Below are 19,622 nucleotides of genomic sequence, written 5' to 3' on the forward strand. Positions count from 1 at the left end.
AATGCGTTTTTGTGTAATCTGATAATGCATACATGTTAAGAATATTGTTTGGATCAAGTCTTATGCGTAAAAGTTTGTTGGTTGAGTTAAATCTACAAATTTTGCATTCTACATAATTTCCCAAGATTTTAGCCGATTAATTTGAAATTTTAATCAACTGATTCATAGGCTCAAGAACATTTTAATCTATTGTTTTATTTTTTGACCATTTGAAAGTGTATTGTTCTAGAACTTTTGCATTTGAATTTTGTGGTCTATTTGATTACATTATAAGGGGTTTTAAGCTTTCAAAAAAGTTTTCAACAACCAATTTAACCCCCCTTCTTAGCTTAAATCACCATTTCAGTCTAACAATTAGGATAAAATAGCTAATAGATTTCACATGCTAGACATAAATGTGAAACAATTACTCATTCATAACATCAAAGTTTTGAACTTAATGTGAACTCATAAATAAAATTACTAAGACATTACTATTTTTATTATTAAACTTCGGACTTGTTGCTAAGACATTATGGTTTGTTACATGTAGTGTGAATGCTAGAGTAGGAATTGGATCATGAACTTAAACCTTGGTGAAGTCTTTATCATATAATCAATATCATTATTTTAAATTGCTTTCTTGAACATTAGAATTATTTTATTCAAATATCACAAATTTTCTTGTTACTAAAGTTTCCTATATTAAATTTAGGAAATAATCATAATTTAACTTAATCAATTAGTCTCTTGGGAAACGATATCTAGACTTATCCACTTTATTTCTTGTATGATTTGGAACACTTGTCAATTTTGTAACAAGTTTTTGGCGTCGTTGCCAGGGACTAGTGGTTGGTTTAGTACATTTTGCGTTGATTACCAATTTAAGTTTACTTTGTTTTTAATTTTGTTTTAATTTTGTTTAATTTTGTTTTTAAATTTTTTTAGTTAAACTGTTTAATTCATCCTTTCTAGTGTTTCCTTATTTGCATGAGAGACAGGATTTCGGCTGATCAATTATTTCACGGTCCTGAAATTGAACGAACAACTCAAAGGAACAAAATAGACGAATGATACTTTTTAAGGAAGCATAAGAAGAAACAATTGTATCAAAAACTTCTAGCATTAATTCATCAGATCAGGAAGATTATATATGCGTACCTTAGGAGATTATTCAACATTCATAGGGGCGCTAAATTTCAACAACATTGCCATGCCAATAGTAAATGTAGAAAATATGAGGATGAAGCCTACTCTTATAAGCTAATGACTCCATAAATGGAAACTCTCATGAAGAAACTCTTAGCAATTCCTCAAGAGATCCAAAATGTTTCTCAAGCTCAACACCAACAAGTACAACATTGTGTGTTGTGTGGTGGATATCATGCTAATGAGTAGTGTGTTATGCAAACCCAACCTCAAGAGGAGGTTACTTATATGGGAAATCAAGGCTGCCAAGGTAATTATGTAAATTATAATCAAGGTTGGAAATCTCATCCAAGCATGGGATAAGGCGGGCCATCAAATAGACAACCACAACAACAATACGAACAACAACAACAACAACGACCCCTTTTGCATGAAAGGACATCAAAGCATGAAGAGGAAATTAGCAAAAAAGTTAGAGGGAAAATTTGAAAAACGTTTCACTACTAACACTGAGGTAAACCCCGTGGAGCATTGTAATGCAACCATTATTAGGAGTGGAAAGGTATGGGAGAAGGGAGTAAAAAAAAAGGATGAGAACAGTAGTGAAAAAAAGTGAGAGTAAAGAAAAAAGAAAGGAAGAAGAAATTTAGAAAAAAAAACAAGAAGCATTACAAAAAAAAAACTAAATAATGACCAAATTTAGTGACAAAAAATAATTAGTCACTGTAGTGACCAATTAGATACTAATTTATAAAATAAAAATTATTGGTAACTAAACTAGTTTCAAAAAATTATAATTGGTCTCTAAATTGGTAACTGAAATAGTTTCTTTTATGACTTGGTCTTTAATTGGTCACTAACATTAGCTACCTAGGTTTTGGTTACCAAAGGATTTGGTTTCTAGATTGGTCTCTAAATAAAATGGATGAAGATTATGTAAAATAAGATCTTGAAGAAATGTACATATCAAAAGATCTTGTTAAGGATGAAAATCTTATGAGAAGTGGGAAATCTCCTAGAGTGTTATCACTAGAAAATATTGTAACATCCCGGTCGGATATTACTAATTTAAGTAATAAAATAAAATATATATCATGAAAACCTCATTTATTATACTTCGCTTCCCAAAATGCGGAAAATTTTAAAACATTTATTAATCGAAAGTTATCCAAAAAAATCCATAATTTATGAAACTACGATATAGCATCCAAATTCACAAATCAGTAAAACATTGTTTACAAAGTTCATAAAAACAATAATGATAAAATGCTAGTAAAAGCTTTTCCCAGCTAACCCTCTCTCCAATTTTATGCCTCACTAGCACCACCTGCAACATCATCTGCTCCCGTGTAACGCATTACACGATCATCGTCAAACACAAACAGAAATGGTGAGCTCATAAATAGTTAACATAAAAGTTAATTAAAAAGACAAGATACACCCATCTGTTTTATTCTAGTTAATTCTTGGCCAAGACCTTAATCCCCAAGGCTTTTCAACCTTCGTAACACACAAATAGTTAGTCTCAGATTCAGGGTTTATGATGCTCACACGAACCTGCCCGCTCGTGGTCCTGCCTCTACGAACCTTCCCGCTCGTAGTCCTGCTCTATGAACCTCCCCGCTCATAGTCCTGCTCTACGGACCTACTCGCCCGTAGTCCAACACACGTGATCCACTAGCTACGTACCTCCCCGCACGCAGCATCTCTCAAGTGTGAGCACGGAACATACGAATCTACCTCGCTCGTATCCCCACACGAGAGTAATATGATATGAACCTCCCCGCTCATATCATCACGTGTTCACCAACATCCATGAACCTACCCGCTCATGGCAGAGCATCCCCTGATCCAAGTTTCACATCACAATATGATAACGAAACAAGCAAAGCACACTACACTACACAAGGTACATACTCAAGCCGGTCTTAGGGATTCCAATGCTTCCACGAACTTGCCCGCTCGTGGTCCAACTCTACGAACCTCCCCGCTCGTAGTCCAACTCTACGAACCTACCCATCCACCAACTACGTACCCCCCCGCACGCAGCATCTCTCAAGTGTGAGCACGGAACATACGAACCTACCTCGCTCGTATCCCCACACGAGAGTAATAGGATATGAACCTCCCCGCTCATATCATCATGTGTTCATCACCAGTCATGAACCTACCTGCTCATGACAGCATCAAGCATATCCTAGACCAGGACCAACAAAACAAACCATGCAAAACATATCACAATGCACTCTGCCACTACACCATCGCCTAGCGCAGCCTAAGCGCCGCTAGGCGAAATGGCAGTACAGGCCGCCTGGCGGTTCCACATCACCGTCGGGCGCCACAACTTACAAGACATTCCTGTTTCATACTATCGCCTGGCGGTTCAGTCTACACCGCTAGGCACTACACCAGTAATGTGACACTACTAGTTTGAGGTACTCTAATTCATTTCCTAGAATTCAACCATTTAATTCTCAAACATCCAAAAATCAACATACACATTCATATATTCCAAATTACAACATCGCAACACATATGCATTTTTCAATTATAAGCACACATTCCTCTCTTTTATAATTCATATATACTTACCTCTTAAATCAATTCCAACACACACTTTATTTTCTCCTTCTCATTTTACCAACCCTTTGCATGCTTACAATTCACATACCCCACAAAAGGCACAATGAAAGTTATATACTTATTCCGCATGCCCTCACAATTCCATTACATTTAAAGTATGATTATCGTGTTCCCATACATTCCCAAAACCCGTCATGATCATGCAACACTCGGTCATAGTGATATCATCAATAGTGGTCTTATTCACACACTTATAATATCATACATTCGAGCTAACATATATATGTTCATATATTCAACATGGCTCAGCAAGCACTACTAAAAACATACTCATCAATCACACACACACACACACACACACATATAGATATACTAGTCTTTCTACCCGTGCAACGCACGAGTTTTTTTAAATGTAATATTTTTGATAATAGGAATTGATTTTGTAATATTTATTAACCTATAAGGTTATAATATAATGTCTTTAAAAAAATAACAATAAAAGAAGACCAAATTACATACCTATAATGTGTTTTTGGTTAATCAACTTCATAACTTCCTTTGGTACACAAATTTGATTACTTCTTAAATCAGCATGATGTTCATTATAAGCCTTGGACTTTAGGCAATAGATCCTACATTGAACAACAAAATTATAACAAATATTTTAATTATAACAATAGATCATGCATCTATATTTATTTACAAACTTTCAAATTAAAAGTAAATTAGAAATTACATACCTATAATGTGTTCATTGTCAAAGAGTTTCAAAAATTTCTTTGTACACAACATTTTTAGTTGTGTTTGTGATATTTCCATTTTCATCCAATATAAGTATTTTCAATCCTCTCTTGGTTTTCACTCTAGAAATAGCAACATATAGTTGGCCATGTGTCAATACAGGTTGTGGAAGATAAAGTCCCACTCTAGAAAGTGTTTGTCCTTGACTTTTGTTAATCATCATTGCAAAGCATAATGAAATTGGGAACTGTCTTCTTTGGAATTTGAAAGGCAATCCTAAATCAGATGGCACTAAATCCATTCTTGGAATAAAAATTTTGTCACCAATGTTTTTTCCAGTAATTACAGTTGCAGAGATTACATTTTTACCCAAATGGTTGACTTGCAATCTTGTGCCATTGCAAATACCTTTTGCTTGATCAATATTTCTCAAGAGCATAATTGGCACACCTGTTTTGAGCTTGAGTTTATGATTTGGTATCCCTGAACATTTGATATCATTTAAAAATTCAGATGTAAACCATTCAGATTGAACTTCATCTTGTTCATGAGATTGGCAAGGTGTATCTGAACTTAAATAAGTGACCTCTTCACCACCTAATAAAGACAACATGAAATCATTGACTTGCTCTACAGAATCATTAGTTGGGCACAAGATTGCTCCATCATCAAAATAATTTGGATTCATCATGTTAACCACAAATTGAGGATAGACAAATTCAACTAATGACAATAAAGGTACATCTGTATTTATAATCAGCAGCTCTTCTGGAATTTCAACCATGTACTCACCATTCTCATTTACATCAATTTGGCCATCTCCAATTTTCAATATCCAATCAGCAAATTCTTTGATATCATTGGCTATTTGATTGATTGTTGTAGTACTTAATCTCATGTTCTTGGTCAGTTTGAGCACTTTACAACAATTCCATAACTCTGAATAGTTGATGGTTGATTTGATGATATCAAACCTATATCCTTTCTTTATAACGGGTAGAATTTGTCTGAAGTCACCTCCCAAGACAACTGCTTTGCCACCAAATGGTTTGTCATTATTGGCATCATCAACATTTCGCATAATATCTCTTAGTGTTCTATCAAATGCCTCAAAGCACATTCTATTCATCATTGGTGCTTCATCCCAGATAATTAAATTGGTTGCCAACAGAAGTTTAGCACGGAGACTACCTTGCGCTATGTTGCAAGTTGATTCATCATTAATTAACAGTGGGATGCATAAGGTAGAGTGTGCTGTTTTTCCACCAGGAAGTAGTAAAGAAGTAATTCCACTTGATGCTACGTTCAAAACAATCATGCCCTTACTTCTTAGAGCAGCTGACAATGTCTTCCACATAAAAGTTTTACCTGTACCACCATAGCCATATAAAAAGAAGAATCCTCCCTTGTTTGAAACAACTGTTGTCATGATATCCTGATATACATGAATTTGTTCATCATTAAGTGCTTTAAGCAAAATATCATGTTCTTTTGCCATGTCTTCTTTATTGTATTGCAGCTCATCAACAATAAATCTATTATTGAATGTATGTACATCTGAAATATCAAGTTGAGGTAATGAAGGATAATCTTTCAAACATCTACCATTTGACATTAGCATTTCCTGTATTTCCATGAGACATATTTTTTGTAATTCAGCAGTCTCAATTTGAAGACCTGTATGAACAAAATAATGCAATTAAAAGTTATATTTTTATTGAATTACAAAAATAACAATATAAATTACCTAGTAATCTCATCTCCTTTCTCTTTTGGTACAAAATTCCATCACATAAGATACTCCATGTAGAATTCCAAACTATATCTGGTTTAGAAATTGTATTCATGGACAACAAAGTAACAAATAATCTTCTAAGTTGATACCCCGAAGCAAATTCACTTGCTTCTTTTGTTGCATCAATATATTCTTTATCGTCAGCCAATAATCCCAAAGCATAGCAAGCATCTTGGTATGTTTCATAAAATTTCCCATCAATGGTCTTAATGCTTTCATAATCAATATAACCTTTTTGAATGGTGAGTAATATCCTTAAATAATAAAGTTCTCCAGAGCCCGGAGGAATATAAGTAAGTCTACCAATGTTGTAGCCTTTCTTCCTTGGTTTCCATTCTTTTTCTTTAGCAAACCACACAAATTTGCTTGAAAATTCAGAATAAGTCAATTCTTTTCCTTCTGTATAAACTTTGTTAGCCTCAAACCAAGCTAGAAACATTGTGTTAGCATTTTCGTACCTGTTGCAAATCACATTAATATCATCATTATCTTTAAACAAAGTTGATTGTTGTCCAGGAAGATGGAATGTCAATCTCTGAATAGGAGGTCATCTGTGATGGATGTCAAAAGCAAATATTCGCCAAGCTGCTTCACATGGTGATAGATACCTACAATCATAATACCTCTTGATCTCATCAATAATGGTTTTTTTGTCACATTGTGCAGAGTTGTTGTTTATCTTAAGAGTAGCTCTGTCAGGACCCTTGTTGACATATTTGAACAAATATTTTATTGAATTGGTCTTGTTGCAATACTCTGTATTCACGTGAGCTTGATACCTCATTAGAAGTGGTGGATTGTAAGGAACAGCACTTCTATTGTCCAGCTTAATTCCATTCTTCTCAACAAATCTACCATTATCAAGTCTTCTATAGCATGGATATCCATCTTCATCAATAGAAGTTGAAGATGTGAATTTTTTAGGATAAAATTTGGAACATCTTCCTTCTTTCATGCATGGTGAAGTATATCTCGCAGGTCCGCATGGTCCATGAATCATGTAACTTGCTACAACTTTTTCCAATTTTGGATACAAATCCGCATTGGGCAATTCAGCTGATATTACTTTATCAATAGCAGTTGAATTTTTCAATTTGCTTTCTCCATCCAACCATAAAAGTATATGTGCATGAGGTAAACTTCTCTTTTGGAATTGTACTGTGTACATTCCTGCATATATACAAAAATCTAATTTAATAAATGTTCATACAGTCTATAATAATGCTTATAGAACATACCTGCAGTGGTTTTTCCAAAGAATTCCTTTTTTTTTGAAATCTGTCATCATTTCATCCAACTTCATTTTGAATACTCTACATACAATATCAGGTCTATCTGATGGTCACTGTAAGACCCGGGAAAATTAAATAGTTATTTAATTAATTATTTAATTAGGACGGGTAGCGAGAATATTTAAAGCAATAAATGCGAGGAGCTATGACATGGAAGAGTACTAGCTCAAGTGGTCGAGAGTACTTTATTGTGTGTGAGGACTTGGGTTCGAGTCCTATGTGTGCCACTTGGATGTTATTTAAATTATGTGTTTTTGTGTGCTTATATATTGAACTCGTATGGATGATGATAAACTCTTAAAATTGTAGGATTTAGCATGAAACATGTGTTGGTTGAGGGGTTTGGCCTTGGTTTGGTGTATGCATGAGTGTGGGTTCAAACCTTGTTGAGAACTAAATAGTTTTCTTTTTGCTAAATTTCCTTTGAGCATGAATATGAAAGGATTGGAAAACCTAGCAGATACTAGAGAGGTAATGTGGGGGGGAAGCTGAAAATTTATGGGTGATAGCCATTGAATGGCTTTAACCATATTTCTTTTAATAAATTTCGTTTTAGTAAAATAGAGAATAATTAGGGTACATTAAGAGTGAGAGAGAAGAGAGAAGGAGAGGAGAAAATCAGTCTGTGAGAGGTGCAAATAACTCTGAGAGTGAGAAAGAACAATTCTGGTGCGTGAAGGAAGGTCGCGAGAGAAGAATCAGAGTGGTTCTTTTAGCAAAGGGGAAAAGGTGTGCAAGGAGAGTGGGAATCTCAATTTGGAGCGCGAATTCCAGGTAAGGGGAGTTGCTTTCGAGTGTTTCTTTTTCATGATCGTCTTGTTATGCCTTGAATGATCATAAGCGTATGAAATTTTGCCTTAACTGTACTGGTTTTTCGCGTTTTCTGGGTTCTGCCCAGAAACCGCCTGGCGGGCATGCATGTGCCGCCAGGCGGTTCAACAGTTTGTGAGTGAATTGGCTTCTGGGTGACTTAAACCGCCTGGCAGGGATGAATATCCGCCAGGCGGCGTGACAGTGCTTGTGTTCTTTGTCTAATTTTTTGATGTTGTTGTGCGAAAGGTCATTGTGATTTCTGAAATCATATTTTGCTGACCTGATTGTATGTGATGCTAACTTGAAATTGGATTAGAATGGCATGATAGCGGGACTTAGACCACTCGTGAGGAGTCGCTCATGATTGAACGCATGAGGGTGGAGGTCACGATTATATTATGATTTGAATTGCAAACTAGATCGGAGTCATCATATCTGTAACGTTGTATTTGAGTGCTGGTAGTCATAAGTCGGGATGATGGTAAGAGTTGATAAATATCGCAGGTGCAAAGAAAAATATTGGGGTTCCTGGGACAGCAGGAACCGCCTGGCGGCACGTTGGTTACCGCCAGGCGCCATATCAGTGAAGCGTGGTGTCTGATTCGTGAAAAACGCTGTTTTTCGTACTTTTCGTGGAACAGGAACCGCCCGGCGCTAGTTCATGCCGCTAGGCGCCATCGATTTTTCTGGTCTGCGCAGTTTTCGAAAAACTGCATTTTCCGCTTCGTTAACCGTCCGATTTAGGTGAAATTTTGTAAGGTGTTTCACAACACGTTGTTCTTCACTTTGAACGGTGGAGATTTGAATTGGATGTCTTCAGCTAGAGATATACATCAGTCATGATTTGTTGTTTTAATAACTTAATAATATGATTACTAATGGATGATTAAGTGTTCTCAAGTGCTGGTATGGCCTTGATTGGTGAATGTATATATATAAATATATAGATGTGTGATTAATGAGTATGTTTTTGGTAGTGCTTGCTAAGACATGTTGACTATATGAACTTACGTATGTTAGCTTGAATGTATGATGTTATAAGTGTGTGAAAGAAAAAGCCACTATTGATGATATCACTATGACCAAGTGTTGCATGATCGTGACGGGTTTTGAGGGATGTATGGAGAGTCACTGTTGGGACAATGTTCTTATTATTTGGAGGAGTTGGACAAATGATCTGTCAGATTAGTGTATAAACACTTGATTAACCACGATTGGGGTAGACTAACCACAGGGAGGAGTCCTTATTGGTCCATAAGAGTGAGTATGTAACCAAAAGTCTAGTTGAGGTACATGTATTTGTTTACATACGATAATTGTAGGTTCACCTATGTGAGGGTTGAGATTGGGGTTCTTATGCGATCTATGGAAGGGATTTAAATGGTAAACTGGATTAACTGGAGTGTCATAAACCATAAAAGTGTTGTTCTGGTGTGGCGCCTGGCGATAGCCTTAGCGAGAGAGGACGCTGGCGCCTGGCGGGAAGTGAATACCGCCAGGCGGTCTAGAACAGTTTCGCCTGGCGGCGAGTGGGCCGAGCCAGGCGGAGACACTGATGTTCTTTGATTCCGGGTGCGTTGTTTTGACTGACGATGATGCTTTGCTTGGATCGGGAGATGCTGTGCCATGAGCGGGGAGGTTCATGGATGGTGTGACATGTGATGATATGAGCGGGGAGGTTCATATCAAGTTACTCTCACGTGGGGATACGAGCGGGGAGGTTCGTATGTTCCGTGCTCACGTTGAGAGATGCCACGTGCGGGGAGGTACGGGGGCTGGTGGATCACATGTGTTGGACTACGGGCGGGTAGGTCCGTAGAGCAGGACTACGAGCGGGGAGGTTCGTAGAGGCAGGACCACGAGCGGGCAGGTTCGTGTGAGCATCAGATTCCCGAGTCCAAGGCTAACCAATTGTATGACTTGAAGACTGTTAAGTCTTGGGGTTAGGGTCTTGGCCAAGGTTTATAGATAATGTATAAGATGGGTAAATGATCTATCTTGTGTTTACATTCTTGTTATTTTATTTTCTCAGCTCACCCTTTCTGTTTGTGTGTGGCGATGATCGTGTAATTCGTTACACGGGAGCAGATGTTGATACAGGTGGTGCTGAGGATGCTCAGTTGGCGGAGTGAGGGCTAGCATGGGAGTAGTGCTAGGGCTTTGATAAATTGTAATTTATGTTTAAATACGAATTTTGGTAACTTGTAATCAGTTATGAATTTAGTTATGAGTTTTGGCGCGCTATCTTAAATAATTGAAATTTTCCCGCGTTGGGATTTTTATCGAGATAGCTATTTAATGCAATTATTTATTTTAATATTTATTTCTAAGTAATATTCCCTAGGGATGTTACAGTCACAACCCTTTTGATAAAACAAAGTCTCTTATTTCGCTCCAATTGACATTGCATGTTATAATAATGAACAAATCAGGATATCCAAATTTTTTACAAATTGCCATAACATCTTGACAATTGTTGAACATGTATCTTGTACCACCAGTGAATGAAGTAGGCAGTACAATACGTCTTCCAATTAAAGAAGGATCTGTCTCTCCTCTATTAATAGCCTCTTGTAATCCATTAAGAATATCACAACGAATTAACTTTTGATTAGCTCTAATGAACGACAGTCGTTGTGCTTCCACCATTGTATAGCAATCAACCAAAAACTATTGGAATAATCGGCATGCATTCACAATATTTCCAGGTTCTATAGATCTTTGTTGTATTCTAAATGCAATAAATTCTCGCAACGAAATTCTAATTTTGACCCTGAATTTACTTCTTGAATGAGATTCTCTGATTGGAATATCTTCTTGATAACCATCTTCTCCATATGGAAACATGAGAGGATACTGAAGTGGAATGAAAGCTGTGTGAGTTTCATGCAGTCTTGTTAATTCACCAGAAAATTTTTTGACAATGATATCTCTGACTACATCCAGATTGCCAAAATCACCAACTATCAGAGCAGCTATTTCATCACATGAAGGTGTGTTGTATACTCTAGGGTCTTTGTTTCTGCCTCTAAATAGTCTTAGTGTGAAATTTGATTCCATATGTTGCAGTGACAATTTTCTTACTCTTCTAAAAGATTTCGCAAGAACATTGTGAGTGTCAATCATTTGAATCAAATCAGCAACCAATGATTGATCTAGATCAGATTCCTTGCTGTTAGACCTAAAACATAATAAAGAAAAGAAATGTGAACAGATGTATTTCAATATTTCATTTCAGCAAATAACTTCAGCATATATGTTACTCATTTCAACTAACTTGAAATGCTTCAGTCTGTTACTCAATTCATTTTCGGTATCATATATGTAAAGTTGTGAAAACTTTGGCTTTGATCCACGTTCTGGCAATAAACTTCCAATACGATGATAGTTCTGACCATTAAGAATGAATTGTGGTGGAGTAGAACCATTGTTCATTGAAGTATCTATCTTACCACCAATTGAAGTAAATGAAAACATGCTATTGTACACTCTTATATTCTGTAAAAATGATTTGCTTCTACGATCTACACCATTTAACAAACCTTCAAGAAGATCAGATGGTTTTTTTAGTAGTGAAATTTAGACTTTTCCCTTTTGACAGCATAATGAAAATTGAACTTCCTTTGATGTGTTACTTTTTTCTGCTCTTTCTTCATACCACAGTTGACCTAGACAGTATTGGCATTCCAAGCAAGGGTCTCCAATATTGAGTAGTTCTGAAAAAAAGCATAAAGCATTAGCCCATAAAATAATATTTTATGTATGAAATTCTGTACAATTTTGTGTGACTTTACCTTGTAACTCTCCTTTGCAATACAATTCGTTTGTAATTGTAGTACTTGTACTATCTCCTACAATATTAGTCAAATGAAAAGTAATTAATCATTTAAAAAAGGAATTTATTGACATCAATAAGTTAGAAATTCAATATCTGAATTACCTTCATATGTTGTTCTTGTTGAATCATCATTTGTTGTGTCTGAACAATGTTGTTCTGTTGTTGTTTCATCATCAAGATTGAATCTGTTTTGAAGTGATTGTATGACTTGAAAAGGATATTTGACAACTTTATTGTTAGAGACAGAATATGAATGATTTTGAACTGCAGATGTGGCACCTATGGAAAAGAATTATTAAAACAATTATGTTACATTCAATGTCATTTTCAGTATGAACATTTGTATATATGAGTAAAAACCTACTTACCTGCACTGCAATTGTAATTATTTTGTACATAACTTCTGTGAATGTTATTGCTGAGAACTGAAATCACTAAAAAAATGAATAGAATCATTAGAAATCTTTAAAGATCAATGTAGAAATACAGCTAAGTGTAGAAATTTACCACAAGGAGTATTGTATGTTATAGTAGAAGCTGCGGATTGTGAAGTCATTAAGTTTATTTGAATTGGATCTTCAACTAAAGTAGTTGAGGAATTTGATATATTGTTTTCAGACACTGCATTAAAATAAAGAATTGTTTATAATTTGTTAAAGTGATATTGCAATACTAATCTTCAAAAACAAACAAATATAACTTACCAATTGTTGACTGAAATCTTGATTTAATATTGTGAAAATTGTTGTTGTTTTGCAGATCTGAAAAATGTTTATTGTAGCAGCATTGAATGTCCAACAATACAAAACCATACATATGGCATTCATGTAACAACAATGTAACAACACTGTGTAAAGAAAGAGGTAAGAAGAAAAATACTTACTAAGATGCAACTCTTGTAATGGCTTCCTTTGGATACTGTTATGGACCAATTTATCAGATTCACTTCTTTTATCTATCATTAAAACAACAAAGATATTTGATTATCAATCTATGTTGTCAAGTTGAAATCAAAATCTAATTTTTGAAATACAAAAAAAACTGATATTTTTATACTTTGAGAACAATGGTTGGCGATTTTTGGTTTTTTTCTTGCATTCTGTTCTTTGTAATCTGCAAAGAAGATATAAACATAGAAATGCAAAATTTGTAAATAAATGTTTGATGAAGAGATTGTGTAGTCAAATGATTCAAGGTATATGTTAGAAAATTACCTGAATGTTGATTACTTCTTGAATTAAACCTTTGTTGTAGCACCAACTTCCTCCTCATCCTTGCATTTTTACAATGGTTTTCCTCCATTTCAGCAGAAAACATATGGAATACTTTCAAAGGTGTCAATGGAATAAACAAAAACAAAGATAAGTTGACTCAATGGATGAAAAAGTGTTCTCTGTTTTATTACTATATTGGTGAATGATTTTGTTAAACTTTTTTTGGGAGATTGTACCTCTAATCACAATTTTGGAAACAAAAATATTTGTAATTGTAATAGAAAACACTTGTAAGACTACAAAAAATATTTAGCAGTAGACTAAGATTATAAATAGTAATAGCATGCAGTGGTGACTGGTAATAGATCAGAAACATTCATATATATAGTAATTCTTTGATATTTGATTTGTTCTTACAGGAACAAAAAATCTGCTTTTTATGTAGGTACTACAACACGTCTTTTTGATGCAATACTATATATAGTAGAACAAAGAGTACAGTTTCATACCAAGTATGTGCCATTCTTTTTTCATGATGTCTGCAAAATTATAACATGTATCGATACATGTATGTTTACTTATAACATACTAAACCAAGATACATCCATACATGTATGTTTACTTATAACATATTTAATTATGTTTAATTATAACTCATTTCAATATGTTAAATTAAATTATAGTATGTATCAATTAAACTCGATGAATTAAAGATTAAGAATAAACTTTTTATTGGAATTCATAGAATTTGAGACAATGTTCAAAGAAATTTCATTAATAACAAAATAGAACTATACATATGCATGCATTGCTGAAGATATAAAAACTTGTAGCTTGAAAACTACCTAAGTAGCAGACATGAAAAGAAAAATAATTATAATTAAAAGTTTCAAATAACACCATAAAAGAAACTATAAATTAAAGATTACAATATGTAAGCACTTTGACATTCTGATTGTTTTTCATCTGATCAACTTCAAACACCAAGTCAATAGATTGATCAAATCCATGAGCCGTACAAAATTCCTTCCACCCACTTCCTATTTTGTTAGACTTCTTTGGATGATTTCCCAAGAGTAGTTTACACTTCACTATTTTGCGCGGTCCATGAAGAAGAATGTATTTAAATCTTTCTTGACGAAGATAATTGCCAAAATCAGCTGGCAAATCCTAACACATAGAATGTAATTAAAGAATTCAATAAAAATTATTAATCAGTTTAAGATATCGATTAAATTGTTTAAAAAAATTAAAATACATAAATATAAATATAACTGAAATGAATCTCACCAGATGGCTAGCATGGCATTGGTTTGGATTCAGAAATATGCAAAAATGAAACTTCGGTCCATTGAAAAGTGGTTCATCTGCTTGAAGTCTTTTAAGAAAACGTCCAATAGATAAAGGTTTGCATTTACTTGGAAAAATAGTGATGTGGAAGCAAGAATGACCAACATATCCAAAATAAATATTGTGGTTATCGTGTAGTTCATAAAGTTCCCTTAAATCATTCCATCCTCCTATTAGCATTGGTTTCTGTAAATTCTGGTTATAAGTGACGACATGTCTATTGCCTTCTTCATCTGTTAAAGTCCATTGACGTTCAAGATCGTGATCATAAAGAATGGCGAATGCACGATCCACAAACCCAACAACCTCCAAGGATATAATTTATTTGAACAACGACATAGATTAGTTGAAGAAAAAATTATAATATAATTTCAAATCCGTGAAAAAAATAAGAAGAGTAGAAGAATTTTTGTAAAACCAAAACTGTATACAAAAATCTACCAAAGACGTACCTCATCCTGAAGGTGGATAATAGAGAACTGGTACCTACTCATTCTATTAAGAACTTGTTCTTCGTTGAAGTTGTTCTCCATTTGGTAGGACTTTGAGAATGGAAGTAGAAATAGAGTAGGAAAAATGGAGAATATGATGGAACTTATCTTCAAGTGTGGTTTTGATGGTAAAATGCAGATGAACATTTATAGAGGATAAACCCACATGAAAAGACGGGACGATTACAATTAGATTTCAAAACAGTAATGTAATTATTACTTTGGAAAACAGGCAGACCATTAATATAAAATTATAAAGATATTACGTTATAAAATATTTTTTAAATATAAAAATATAATAATATAATATAATATATAATAAAATAAAGACTTTTTTTATAATATTAAATACGGTGGATATAATAAAGTAACAACAAAAATTTATATCTATATATATATAATATATAATATATAATATATAATATATAATATATAATATATAATATATAATATATAATATATAATATATAATATATAATATATAATATATAATATATAATATATAATATATAATATATAATATATAATATATAATATATAATATATAATATATAGAGACAAATATTAATATATATATCTATATATTATATTAAGACAAATAGAATCAAAATTGACGTAGTAAGTTAATATATAATAATTGGTTGTAAATTTATGATATATTAAATTTTACTTTTTTAGATATATGAAAATTAAAATGGAATTTATTTAATAAACTTGGTAACCATTATAAAGAAAAATGATTCAAATTTGTGTATGGCAGCCAATTCTGTTGTCATAACTTAAAATGTGTCAACATTTAATTGGTTTGCCAAATATATATTATTTATGAAAACTAATGTAAATAAGAAATGAGAATTTCTAAATTCGGTTGTTTAAGAAAAAGATATCATGCATTTATGAAAATAAATATAACTAATAAATTGGAATTTCTAAATAAGTTTTTGATAAAAGTTATTTTATTATTCTAAAAAATAATTGATGCTAAAACATAATATCACTTTTAAAACGTTTTGATGTAGCTGGCAGTCAAGTTTGTTGACAATAATTGAAAAATGTCAACAATATTTTACAAACCAGCGTATGGAAGAAATAAAATTATACAATTTGTAACAAATAAAACCATAATAAAAGCAACATATAGTTATAATCAAATTAAACATCAAAGTTATAGTTTAAAGGAAATTGAAGACATAACCATGCGTACACATATTACAGTCCCAAATTGTCAAACATAAAAGAAATTGTCTTTAAATATTAAAACTAAAATCATTTATTGTTTGACTAATTTTTCCTTCTTAATATTTCTTTTTAGCAGCTTCAGTGGAACAATGTCTTCTTTGATGGATTCAAGTGATAAGGTCTTCTTTGCATTTTCTCTCTTAAGTGAAGTGTTACCATCCTCATTCGTAGCAGTATCTTTGATTAAGTCAGGAGATTGGGATGCACACTCAATTGTTTCTTTGGTAAATCTGACTAATAAATCCTATAGTACAGGTTAAAAACAAATAAAATTAATAAAATAATACGTCATTAACCAAAAATGAAATTTATTAAATTTGTATACCTCTGCAATATCAACAGTAGACTCATTGACTACACGCTGTTTTTCCCTGCTAAACTCACCATTGCCAGCATAAACATCCTTTAAGAAGGTTAAGAAAATTAAATGATTAAGAACTTAAATATATGTAAATTCTAAAATGTAAACTGTATATTTAAAGTTATATATTACCACAGATTTAAACGAAGAATCATTGAACTTCTGAATTATATCATCATCAAGACATACTTTCTTCACTCTGAAAGATTGTTCAAATTTGAAATTTTGATCGTTCCTACTTTCAACTTTAAACAGCAGACTTTTATTAACTAACTCTTCAAACTCCTTAGGAAAATTCCCACAACCATTCATCTACGATAACAAAATAATTTAATATCATATTCAGAGAGATATATCGCACTGTGCTTATTACTGTATATATATAAGTTGATATATTGAAGAGTATACCTTATCATGAGACTCTAACATATCAGCACAAGTTTTTTTGAAAAGGGTGGTTGCATCTCTATCAAACAGAACAAATGTGGTGGAATCGGATGAGTCAATAACTCGAACCTTAATCCTATATCTGTAAAATAAATAAAAGTATTAATTCCCAAAAGTGTAAATTATAATCATATATGTAAATGGGCATTAAGTTTAATAAAGTTAAAGTTAACCTTGGAAAGACTTTTATAACATGTTTGTTACACTTCTCGCAAAAGAACATCTTTAAATCTGGATAAACAGCTTTGTTGTAAACACAAGCCGTATACCACCAGTCATCCTCATCCAAGATATGGTTAATGGTTCCAAACAATATGAAAGTTGCAACCTTTGAATATATAAAAGATTAATGAAAAAAGGTGTTGACAACAACAAAATTACATGAAATAATTTAGAAGTCATTCTAACCTCTTTACAATCTTTAAGACCTTGAATGGTCGTCCTAGGTGTAAGAGTTAAAAAGTCTTCTTCCACAGTATGTTTGGAAGTCTGAGAGAGATGCGTTAATCCTTGAGAGGGAGATTCATTGTTCTCAAGGGCAATACAAATTAAAGTTAAAAAAATGGATTAACTAAAAAATTATAAAGTATTGCAATAAATGAATAACAATTTGAACATTACCTTGATTTAAGTTCAGATGCCTCCTTGAAGTTAACATTGTACTTAATCCTAGTGCAGAACTTGCAATTTTGAAGTTGAACCTTATCTAAATTTAAAAATATAGTGTATGTGAAAGTACCATGGTAAAAATTGTAATATAACAAAAGTAAAAGAAGTCACAGAAGTTTACCTTGAAAAGTTTTGAGTTTCGCAAATTCTATACTTATAGCACAATTTTGTACTTCTCCACTTAAAAGAAATACATTCAGTTCATCCACATAAATACCAAACAAAGTACATTCTATTCGAAACCTAAACATTCAATAAATGTTATGTCAAATCATTATTTAAACAGAAATAAAAAGGTATGTAGTATATCGAAGAAATAAAATACCCATCAGCTTCTATTGCAATGACATTTAATTTTGTTGTCTTTCCATCAACTTGCAATTCTCTTTCAGTACCCACTTCGACAAGTAATCCCAATATATCTAAATAAAGAATAATAGAAGTCATAACATAAAAGGACGAAATAATTGTTGATAACTAAAAAATATGAATGGTAGAAAAACAAAAAATATTAACTTACCAACTAAATAATCAGTATCGAATCCAGTGGTTGTCAATAATGACAAAGGTGTGTATTGTGGTTTCAGATCAGGAACCAAGTTACCATCAAGCAAACTAACTTTGGTACCAAACTGGAAATTAATCTTATAAGGGTGGTGCTTAGTTCTGTGTATTCCAGAATTTGGAGCAACACTGAAATTTTGTATGGCATAAACATGACCTTCAGAAATTTCAGTCTGGAATTTGTAAATTAGAGTACGTCTGAGGGAAGCGTGTATTTTAGAACCCTGAAATACATCAATATAATAAATATAAAGATGTTTAACATACAGATATTTTGTTCATAACAATGATGGTAAATAATTAGAAGAATAATAACCTCTTTGTCTTGAATAACCAACTCCATGGAAAAAGGACACCTCTGTTTAGTGAAATCTGGAACAAACCATGAACGTATCACCCTAACGATGATATTCCAGTTCTCCTTTTCTGGAGTAACTTGGCTTACATTTTGAGTTTGCTTTTGAACTTCAGAGAGAGACATGTTGATCTCAACACAAAGATATTCAAGAAATGAGAAGTAAAAAAGTAAGTATTACATTGGTGACATATTTAAACTCACATAAAAAAGATAATAATTAATTATAAAAGATTTAATTAAGAAAATTAAAAAAATAAATAAATAAAAGGTTCAAAGCAGTTATAGAGTAATATATATCTGTTTGGTCAAGGATAGTAAGAAAAAGATAACATGGATTTGGCAAATTTTGAAAAAGTAAAGGTTCATAGGTTATTGGATTGTAAAATTTGAAATGGTTAAAGAAAGCAAGAAGTACAAAAGCATTAAGTAATCTGCAAACATGGAGTAATAGGCATGACATGTTAATAGAAAAAAAATTGACCTAGGTTTACAGAAATCATACTATCAATTTCTTGTGAAAACTGCGAAAAACAGCTATTGATGTCAGAAACCAGTAATGTGTTGCAATGGTTTTTTTCACAGGTTTCATATAAAAGGAAAATAAAGGAAAAAAAGCATTCTGATGAAGATGAACCATTAAAAGCTTACTTTGAAATGAAAACATTACCTCTTGGCGTGATGTATTGAGCAGTGAACCATTAATTGAATCACTAATATGGAAACAATGAAGATCTGCAAA

General features: G+C 32.9%; 1 protein-coding gene across 1 annotated transcript; it reads right to left on the minus strand.

Annotated features, from left to right (window-relative positions):
• Positions 1-4,468: 4,468 nt before the first annotated feature.
• LOC114193273 (ATP-dependent DNA helicase RRM3-like) lies at positions 4,469-19,024 on the minus strand. The gene is made up of 4 exons (XM_028083002.1): positions 18,842-19,024; positions 18,482-18,749; positions 18,287-18,383; positions 4,469-5,573 (listed from the first exon to the last, which is right to left on the minus strand). The coding sequence occupies exons 1-4, from the start codon at positions 19,004-19,006 to the stop codon at positions 4,469-4,471; spliced, it is 1,635 nt and encodes a 544-aa protein (XP_027938803.1). The 5' UTR covers positions 19,007-19,024.
• Between the last annotated feature and the right edge of the window lie 598 nt (positions 19,025-19,622).

The sequence above is a fragment of the Vigna unguiculata genome, chromosome 8 (genome assembly GCF_004118075.2).
Source record: "Vigna unguiculata cultivar IT97K-499-35 chromosome 8, ASM411807v1, whole genome shotgun sequence".
Taxonomy (NCBI): domain Eukaryota; kingdom Viridiplantae; phylum Streptophyta; class Magnoliopsida; order Fabales; family Fabaceae; genus Vigna; species Vigna unguiculata.

Excerpts from the sequence above, each read along its gene's own strand:
- LOC114193273 (XM_028083002.1), bottom strand. The coding sequence starts at position 19,006 with ATGTCTCTCTCTGAAGTTCAAAAGCAAACTCAAAATGTAAGCCAAGTT. Across the intron at positions 18,750-18,841 it reads TGGTTATTCAAGACAAAGAG|GGTTCTAAAATACACGCTTC; the intron begins GTTATTATTCTT and ends GATGTATTTCAG. Across the intron at positions 5,574-18,286 it reads ATTGCAATAGAAGCTGATGG|AATGTGCTTTGAGGCATTTG; the intron begins GTATTTTATTTC and ends AATGATGAATAG.